The 10663-nt window shown below is 39.8% G+C and overlaps 1 protein-coding gene across 2 annotated transcripts; it reads right to left on the bottom strand.

The window, feature by feature from the left end:
* Positions 1–1080: 1080 nt before the first annotated feature.
* Positions 1081–8621, bottom strand: LOC120729951 (UDP-glucuronosyltransferase 2C1-like). 2 transcript variants are annotated; one of them, XM_040025980.1, is made up of 3 exons: positions 6705–8621; positions 5179–5290; positions 1081–5012 (listed from the first exon to the last, which is right to left on the bottom strand). In XM_040025980.1, the coding sequence occupies exon 3, from the start codon at positions 4994–4996 to the stop codon at positions 3395–3397; it is 1602 nt and encodes a 533-aa protein (XP_039881914.1). In that variant the 5' UTR covers positions 4997–5012; positions 5179–5290; positions 6705–8621; the 3' UTR covers positions 1081–3394. The 2 variants fall into 2 exon arrangements, with proteins under 2 accessions (XP_039881914.1, XP_039881913.1); XM_040025979.1 differs by lacking the exon at positions 5179–5290.
* Between the last annotated feature and the right edge of the window lie 2042 nt (positions 8622–10663).

Raw genomic sequence — 10663 nt, 5'->3', positions numbered from 1 at the left:
AAGCAGCATGCAAAGGTAGGCAAAATACAAAACCCAGATAACAGAAAGTTCACAGGAACAGCAGCAAATATACAGGAGGGAAAGTAAACAGACAAAGGTGAGGGCAAAGGCAGGTGTTTATATAAACACATAGGCACGGACAACTATCCTTAGACTACACTGATTAACACGAACACCTAAAAAACAACTATAAATTCAAAACAAGAACCAAAACTTATGAAACCCTGGAACCTGTAAGACCGCAACAGTACAATTTGTCAGTTACTGAGCTGAAAATCTATGGGAGATTTTAGGCTTATGTTATACACAGCACTCTCCACCATCACCATCAAAATACCAAAACAGAAGACATCTGTTAAAATAATAATGTTCCATTCCTCCAGTAAAGTTTCAGACATCTGGAGACAGAGAGACAGTGATGCTGTTCTGGTGGTCCAACACTTTGCTTAAGCTGTTTTCAAGCATGCACTGAAACGCTGAATATTAATAGACATCCCTAAACAGAGGTGCATGTGAGAATGTAATAATTGTAATATATATTGGACAGGACATCTGGAGTGTTACCTTACCCCATCAGACGTTAGTATAATATACTAAACACGATACTGTTTCTCATTTTCTTTCATCCTTATAACATGATGTAATCAGTTGTTTGGACTCTTGTTATTATTTACTATGCAATAAGAACACTTCCTATCAGCCAAGACTAGCAGGAAAATCTAATGTTAATCAGTATAATGTCATTTTGAGCTGAAACTGTAAGAAATTACTGTTTTGCAAAAGAAAGTTACTACTTGCCTCGAGTGATTCTTCTCTTCTCTTTTTATTAAAAAAGGCAAATTTGTGCTCGTTCATCATCATAACTACCGGTATTCCCACATTCAGTGCCCGACACGCTTATGGGTGTATTTAACCACTATTTTTGTTATGCTTTATCAAAGTCCGCTTTCATTCACGGTGATTGCGGGGGTGGCGCTGACAATGTCAGTATTTTTTGGGGAAGCCGCAGAAGATAAGAAGTATGCAGTAAAAAAGATGATCCACTGTTTCTTGATACAATAATTATCACCATTCATTTTACATTAGGGCATGTCTTGTCAATTTTCTAATATGCTTAACTGATTGAAAATTTTTATTTATATTTTTAAGAAAAAAATCACTTTTTTGTGGAGCTGGAAACTAGATAGAGAAAATGTGACAATCCCCCACACTCAGACCAGGATTTGTTGTTGTTTATCAATGGGCTGAAACCGAGCAACAGAATGGGGATAAAAGGTGATTTAAGTGACTTTGAATGTGGCGTGATTGTTGATACCAGATTAGCTGGTCTGAGTATTTCAGAAACTGCTGAACTGGATTTTCCCAGAGTTATAGAGAACGGTCAAAAAAAGAGAAAATATCCACATCAACACATCATTGGTGTTTAGGAGTACTACACGCAAGTGCATCACAGCAAAAGAGGTAAACAAATGGGCACACATATATGACATTTAATTAAGTTTCCCTGTGGCTTTCTGTGAAGGGATGATTTGCAAAAAACAACCCGAAAGGCTGAAAAATAAAGCAATAGCTGAATTGCAAGAAAACCTCCAGTTGCATTTAGGAATGGCTCGAAGCTCATTTCCTCCCTTTTGTAACAACGCAGTATGGGGTCACTGAACTGGACCCTGTTATACAATCACTGGTCTTTGTCAGTTCCTTTTTCTTCAGTTATTTGTCAAACAATGTGACTCATGTTTGTACTCATTGTACTAACAGACCATGCAAATAGTTTGTGCTCCAGTTTTGGTGAATGAAATTTCAGCTGCAGTAATTAGCAGGCATCTGTGAATGTACAATAATCTGAGTGGTTGTTAACTTTCAATGAGAGGTGAGTAATAGTTAAGCAAATACATAATGTAGTTTGAGTCCTGTGTCAGACTGGCAATCTCTCCAGGGTGTACCCTGCCTCTCGCCCCAAGGTAGCAAGGATAGGCTCCAGCCTCCCTGCGACCCTGATCGGGAGAAAGCGGAAGAGAATGGATGGATAAACTGATGATGTAGTTTGCACCTCACAGTGCTAAGAGGACATCTGCTTTCATTTAAGTGTAGGCTAGGAGAAAATAAATGTCTCACCATTTTCTCTTCTCTGAGTGATTTTCCAAGACAGAGTGTTTTTCCCTGTGAGGGAGAGACCCTGTGGATTTGTATATATTAGACCTCTGGACACGCTATTCACAATTCCTTTAGTGGTCACTTTGAAATTTGCTTCACTGTAATTAACCCACTGCTACTGAATCTGTCCCTCATCCCGAGTCCACCTGGAAATTCACTGACTATGAGAGCCACAAACAAAAAAAGTAAGACATGACGTCTGTTGCCAATGTGCAGTAGCATGCACACAGGACATGCAATTACATCTGTTTGCTGACTGTGAGCGTTTTTAAATCATTTTTGTCTTCATAAAGCCCACAGATCTGACAAACAGAGTAAATAAATAGTAAATGAACTGGTAGAGTGCTTTTCTACTCTATTTGAACACTGAAAGCAGTTTATATAAGCCTCATTCACACACATAGTCCTAAAAACTGTTTTTGTTTTTGAATGTGTAAATGCTTTTTGTCTAACCTTCACATACATTCACTGTCTGACAAAACGCATCAGGAGAAATTCTGAGTTCAGTATCTTGCCTAAGGATACTTGCAGATTGGAGCAGCCAGGGATTGAGCCACCAACCTTCTGTAGCATATGACCTGCTCTACTTCCTGAGCCCAGGGGCTGTCATTAAAATCCTGCAGAATCCATTTTCTTCATTTTTCAAACACAAAAGGACATAAATTGAATTTCTTACAAATTGTTACAGAATGGCACATCTACTAATGCAGGACTGGACTGAACCATTATAAATAAAAATCCGCTTAACTTCACTGTCAGGAAAACAGTATGGGACAGATAGGTGCAGTGTGTCTTGTATTGCCATCTAGTGCCTGGTCAGTAAATGGCTTAAGAGCAGTACACATCACTGACATAATTCTTTAAAAATGTAAGCAGGAAACAATGAAAATACAAGAGAAATTATTAAATAGAAAACACTAGAATCATCTTTATTCACAAAGCACTTTTCAAAAAAAAATTTGGTGAAAAACAAGGTGGGGCTTGCCCAGCTTTAAAGTGATTCGCTTCTAGAGTTGATCCATGTGTGGATTGGTTGATTTTTTTTTTTTTTTTAATGATTCTTCACCATTCGAAGATATCATAGCTTCACAAATAAAAACCTCGACTGAAATCAGAAACATTCAGGGTTATGCTCTTGATTTTCTCAAGATAAATATGGCAAAGTAAAATGCTTTCAGGTAATTAGCACATGGCTGGTGCAGAGAACGTTTTTTAGATTGGATCGCTTTTGTTTTTCTGATCAGTCACGTTTAACTTTTTTTCCAGAAAAGATCATTCTCCACACTAGCCTTAGACATGACACACAAATGAGCATCATAAGCAAAACGACGGTCAACAAAAAAGCAATGACATCAAGAGACTTGTACACAAACCACGACATTTTGTACGACTGTGTCTGCAGATGACGGGTCCCTTTATGTCTTATAACATATTCTATCCAAAACACTGCCTGATCCAGAGGTTTCATGGGCTGATCTCTGTGCAGCCTGGAGAGCATCTGCATGTTTTCCCTGTAAGTGGAATTGTAAAGAGCTGTCATCAGTGCCTCTGCAAAGCTATCTCTTCCGAGCATAGCGATATCCACAATCACAGCTCCTCCTTTTGCTTTGATCCTGAAGAGATTATCAGGCTGATCAAAGAATAAGGGCAGTCCAACTATAGGCACCCCGTGGTAAATTGCTTCCTGAACTCCATTGGTGCCTCCATGGGTCACGAACACTCTAGTTTTGGGATGTCCTAAGAGATCATTTTGTGGCAGCCAGTTGACTAGTAACGTGTTGTTTCCTAGGTTGGTTGGCCTTTGTCCTATATACCTCCATATAACCTTCTGAGGAAGTCGGGCAAAGGCTGCAGCAATTTCCTCAGTAACATGTTGAGGAAGCTTTGCAACTAAAGTCCCGAGGGTCATCACAATGACTCCGTGGTCTCCAGAGCTCTGGACAAATGTCTCCAGGTCATCAGGAAGTGCTTTTGAGGGTTTACATTGAAATCCACCCATGTAGACAATATTTGGCAATGTTGGACGTGGGAATTCAAAGACAAAATCATTTCTCATAAGCCATATATCAGCGTCCAGGAAAAACGTTGAGTAATCCACATCAGGCCCAAAGTACTTCATAACAACCGGTTTGTAGTTTGTTTCTGCCATGTAAAACAATGTGTACATGCCAATAATGTAACTCAACATATTCTTTATTCTCTCAGAGAAGGTCATCTTATCTGTTAACTCTGTTCCAGTAAAAGGAATGTATGCCAAAGGTGAGGGAGCAATAAGGAAGTGAGCCTCGCCTTGAATGGTCCATCTTACATTGAAAACCAGAGGAAGCTGAAGTCGGCGTGCCAGCATGGCCCCGCAACCGATGCCAGGGTCAGTCAAAAGCACATCGTATTTAGCAGCATGTAAAGACTGCATCAGCTCTTTGTCTTCAAACATCTGAACGATTGTTTCTCTCATCCCTTTGTGAAACTGAGTGAACTGTTCTACAACCACATTCCGGATCTGAATTTGAGTCCAGATGTGGGACCAAGAGGACGTAGGTTTTCCCTGAAGCCGGATTTCCAGCTGTTGAAACAAATATGTTTCAAAGTTTTCCTCAAATCCACTAGAGTAGGGAAGTGTGACAGAGGTATAGAGTGGAGATTTCTCACTGATGTACCAGCTATCAGATGGCCGAATGACAGTGATCTCATGACCTTTGGCATGCAGTTCCTCTATGAGCACTTTCATGTTTATCCAATGGCTTCCATCCAGTGGGAACACCAGAATTTTGCCCCCAAATGAACCGGGTGGTTGAAATGAGAGTAGCGTAAAGAGGATCAAAGGTAAATAAAGCATCTTCATGACGTCCCTCAGATACCTTAAAAATACACAAAAACAAGTCGGTAACACAGTACTGCCTGATCATTTTGTATAATTTGATATTTCCACTTGATATCTTGACTATATATGTCTACTCCACTGCAATAAAGAGACAAATAGTGTTTACTTCATTGCAATATTTGAAACCCAAAGTTTCTTTTTACCTATCAGAGATTATAGAAGCATGCTGTGCCCTAGGATTGGGGCTCCCTGTCGTGTTTCTGATGTTTAAGAGCTGTGTGGGGATTCCTCTACTAATCTTCTCACAGGGATTCACTGAAATAATTTATGTAGATCAGAAGAGTTCAAATTATTTAGTACTTCATAAAACTCAAACGTCCTCTAAAAGACTAAAGAAACATGGCAAATATGGCAAAAATAAACATATGTGTATTGTCTTTTTTGTTTTTGCTTTTTTATTTATTGTTGGCGCACCCAAATCTTAGAAATCTATGGATTAAGATATTTTGTTGTATTCTAAGCAGTTTTTAAAAAGCAGCTCAGTTTAAACTCATAAAACAGGGCTTCTTATACCTCACTGCATCAGTACTAACAGTATTATAACATTAGACATTAAAATAAGTTTTATGTAGGCATTTTAACTTTGGATACTTTGAATATATTTGCTGATAGTCTTTGTGTTCTGTGAGAAGCTGGACACATATGTCCATGTTATGGACCAAGCCAGGGTTTGGGAAACTCTGTGCTTTGGGGATGTGCAGCTCAGACGGGCAGCTGGGCATTAACTGGTCATTCCCCACAGCTGGACCCACAGCTTCCATGCAGGGATGTGCCACACAACCAGCGCTGGACTGCTAGTCCACATTCCCACTCCCTTACAGTGAAAAATAAAAAAAAAAACTTTTATACCAGCCTGGGTCTTCATAATTCTCAGAAATTAAAAAAATAAATAAAGGGATCCAGACAGAAAACTCAAATCAAACAGTATAATTGTAATTATCCACACCCACGCTCAGTTTCACAAATAAAAATCTTGCACCAGCCTCACTCTTCATAGCCACACGAGGGAAAAATTGAAAACATTCTAGAAATTTAAACTGTAATAATTGAATTAAGTTCTAATGAAAAACCGGCTCTGCGTCATTTTGGTCCACAGCCTATATATAATAGTAATAATGGATTGGATTTATTTAGCGCTTTTCAAGACACCCAAAGCGCTTTACAATGCCACTATTCATTCACTCACTGGTGGAGGCAAGCTACGGTTGTAGCCACAGCTGCCCTGGGGCAGACTGACAGAAGCGAGGCTGCCATATCGCGCCATCGGCCCCTCTGGCCAACACCAGTAGGCGGTAGGGTAAAGTGTCTTGCCCAGGGACACAACGACCAGGACAGAGAGCCCGGGGATCGAACCGGCGACCTTCCGGTTACAGATGCGCTTCCCAACCCCCCTGAGCCACGGTCGCCTCATAAATACAACTCCAACTGCAGTTTGCTTGCGAAAGACCACAATGTTTAATAAAATCAAATCCAATAAACCTTGTTCTGACAGTTAAATCTGCCTTTAAGATCACAGTCTAGGCGTACCACTCCATAATATCTAATTATAGACGTTTAATCATCCAAAATTAAAATAGTTAGACTCACATTTTTATCATAAAGTGTTTTATCATAAAGTGCGGGATGTTTCTCCAAACATATTTACATTTTAAGCTATAGTAATACTTACCCAAATGCTTCGAGCAGGGAACCCCAGGTTCAAGTTCGCTATCACGGTTATGCAATGTTTGGTGCTGTGTTAAATCCACCTTCTACACGGTGTACTGATTTATGTTATACAAGGTGTGTGTACTGGGCTTTGAACTACTACTGCCAGAGTTCATGTTAGCTTGTAAACAGAACAGATGCATGTTTTCTGCCATCTAGTGTCCAATCAGTGCATTACTCTGTACTGCTTGATTGTTTACCTAGGCCAGAGCATTAAACTGCATGGGTGCATGCAAAAAAGTGTTTCCACAGCCTAAAATTACCAGAAACGATTATCTCTATGAGATCAGTTAGAAATGTGCTTATTAATGCAGTCATATTATGTTGAGATGGTTTATAGGTGTATAGAAGTAAAAGTTCTGAATGTTTAAACAGCAGCTGTAACTCATATCAATGGAATAACTTGGTTTATATGCACTTATAACTTAGTCCTGCTTCTGAGTTCTGTATTTTAGGTCCTGATCCTTCCTGGCTCACACACGGCATTATGACAGAATGAAAATAGCCAAATGCTCCAAACTGGACAGTGCTTCGTAGTGATAATGGTGATGACCCAAAGCAAACTGCAAGAGTTTCCCAAAGGCAAAGAAATGGGATATTCTCCAGTGACCACATCAGTCACCTGATCAAAGCTCTTGAGCTTAAATCGGGTGTTTTTCCACTATTAAATACAAGACTGAATGCAGAAACACCTATAAACAAGCAGCAACTGTAAGTGGCTGCAGAGCATCTCACTGGAAATGCTAAAATAGCACTATAGCAACTCAGAACGATAATCAGTAGTTTGTATAGATTCTGACTATGAATGTCTGACATCATTGGTGCACACTCCTAATGAGAAGACATGATGTCCTGGGTCATCTCTTTCCATATCTAGACCAGGGAACCACTTAGACTCGGTGGACCAAAATGTAATGTCCCAGAGGTGCTCTATAGGGTTTAACGTAGGGTCCGGTCTATGGTTCAGTTTCTTATTCCTCCAGGAAATGCCTGCAGACTCTCACCACATGAGGCCAAGCATTGTTGTGCATCAGGAGGAACCCAGCACCCACTCCACCAGCATAGGGTAGTAGTGAATGGCAGCCATAGCACAGTTGGCTAGCCTGTAGAGGTCTGTCCCTCCCTACGTTATTATATGCCTTCAATGTAACAATGTTAAAGGCAGCAAAACATTCTTTTTCACATGCGTCTGTCACATATGCACAGGGTGAACTTGCTCTCATCTGTGAAAAGCGCAGGGTGCCAATGCTGGACCTGTAATTCTATGACAAACTCCAATCTGGTTCCACGGTGCTGAGCCGTGAGCACGGTCCCACTTGAGGATGCCAGGCCCTTGTGAAGTCACTGTCTGATTGCTTGGTCAGAGACACTCACACCAGTGTCCTGCTGCTGGAAGTCATTTTGTAGGGCTCTGGCAGTGCTTATCCTGTCCTTGGTGGCTGATGGGTTACGGACCTTCCACAGCTGTGCCCAGCTCTCCAAGTGTAACTGCTTGTCTCCCGGAATCTCCTCCATGCTCTTGAGACTTTGCTGGAAGACAGAACAAACTCCAGTGGCACATATGCCATACTGGAGGAGTGGGACTACCTGTGAAACCTCTGTAGGGTCCAGGTATCGCCTTGTACTACCAGTAGTGACCCTGACCCTATAGTTAAATGCAAAAGTAGTGAAAAAACAGTCTAGAAATATGAGGAGGAAAAAATGTCACTGGCCTCCACCTGTAAAACCATTCACGTCTTGTCATTTGTCTCATTGATGCCCCTCTAGTGCACTATTGTTATTTTCATTAACACCAAACATTGTTATCATCCAGCATTGGCTATTTTAACTGATATCAGCTTATCAGCCAATGAGATAACATTTACAATAAGTAGTGGTTTATCAACGGTGTCACATAAGTTACACTAGCTACATGTTTAAAGACAGTGTGATGATATTCAAGACCTAGAAGACTTTACTAAAATATATTTACTTTCACTGAAGATTTATATGTTTTTTAGGAAATAAAGGAGGGAATAAATAACGACAAAAACAAAAGAAATAAAAATATATGGGCCAAACTGTTGACACAGTGACTATAGGCTCAAAATTTGTTAATCGGTTCTTTTAATCTGTTTGACACAGGACAGATAGAGAAAATCTTTACCACTTCATTCGACAATATGTTTTATGTATTGGCTTTTGTGCATTTCTATACTTTGTTTTGTCATATTGTTGTTCTTTTATTTAACTATTCTACATTAAACTATATAGTCGTCTTTTCTCTTATATTATCTTATCTTGTAGAAGCCAGGCAACACTCATAAGACCACAGGCTTGAGTATGTCAATTAGTTTGTGGTCTTTTCATGATTCACAGTTTGGCTTTGCGTGACAGTTAATATGTGCTGTTGTGCCACAAACATTCACAATTCCCAAACAGCTGATGTAGCTACATGTCTGACTGGTATTATACACTGACTAATTATACATCTGATTGATAAATAGTATCAATACATGTATATGCATATCAGGACAAAATTATTACCTCCCATGAAATTTAAAGTTTTTGTCAAAATTGACCTGTGCTTTTTTTTAATAGCGCAAGAGACTGTCAACATAGCACTTCCTGAACATACTATTTTTCATTAGACTGCACAAATTATTTCTGTTTGAACACAATAACAGTATTAATTCAGAAAAACAAAATTGACCAGGGTCAATATTATTATTCTCCTGAGAAACTGACCGTTTTATTTAGCCATGGTACAAACCACTGCTGTACGATGATGTGTTTTAACTTTTTGATGCTCAAAACTTGAAAGATTTAGATAAATTTAGATAAAAGAAAGTAAAACTGGTGAAACATGTGTCTAAAGGCCCCAAACCAACTGCTAAGATTCTAGTAAATACCTTAGCTGAGCCTGCAATTGTAATTCAGTTCAATTCAATTTTATTTATACAGCACCAAATCAGAACATCAGTCACCTCAAGGTGCTTTATATTGTAAAGTAGACCCTACAATAATACATACACAGAAAAACCCAACAGTAAAACGATCCCCTGTGAGCAAGCACTTTGGCAATAGTGGGAAGGAAAAACTCCCTTTTAACAGGAAGAAACCTCCAGCAGAACCAGGCTCAGGGAGGGGCAGCCATCTGCTGCCAGTAGTTGGGATATGAGAAGGAAGACAATTGTAGTCTTAAAGAAGAAAATAACTAAATCACTGCTCAGGAATGGACCCCAAGGTTTCAGACCAAGAAAAACTCTGCTTTTGCAAAACAGACACCTTCATGCTAGACTGGAGTATTCCCAGGGCAACCTGGAGAAAGATTATACTGGCAGTGTGCCTAAAACTAGAGCTCTTTGCCCAAAGAGATGTTGCTTATGTTTACAGAATAAAGTGAGAGGCCTACAACCCAAAGAACATCATCCCCAGGGTAAACACGGTGGTGGGAGTATTATACTATGGGGAGACTTCAGTGCATCAAGAACTGGAAATCTTATCAAAGCAGAAGCAATAATTAAGAAAGAATGGTGTGTGAAGATTTTTATTTTAAAAAACCTCAAGCAGGAAAATTGTGTCCGTGTCATCACTTTACCTTCCAACACAACAACGACCTTGAGCATAGGTCGCTCCTGGTGAAGAACTACCTACAGAAGACCAAAGTGAACGTTGCTGACTGGCCCACACAAAGCCCTGAATTGTATCCCACTGAAAATCTGTGGGGTGAACTGAAGACCATAGTCCCTGCCAGACAGAAGACCATCACATCTGAAGGAGCTTGAGAGATTTGCCAAAAGAGAATTGATTGCTCAAGATTTGCTTGTGAGACTTGGTGAAAACTACAACAAATGACTCCAGGCTGTTATCCAGCAAAAAGGATACACAACTGACTGTTGGCAATAGGGAAGCTAATAATTTTGACCATGGTAGTTTCGT

The sequence above is a fragment of the Simochromis diagramma genome, unplaced genomic scaffold (genome assembly GCF_900408965.1).
Source record: "Simochromis diagramma unplaced genomic scaffold, fSimDia1.1 OVJJ01000293.1, whole genome shotgun sequence".
NCBI lineage: Eukaryota > Metazoa > Chordata > Actinopteri > Cichliformes > Cichlidae > Simochromis > Simochromis diagramma.
This window is presented reverse-complemented; position numbering and strand designations above follow the sequence as displayed.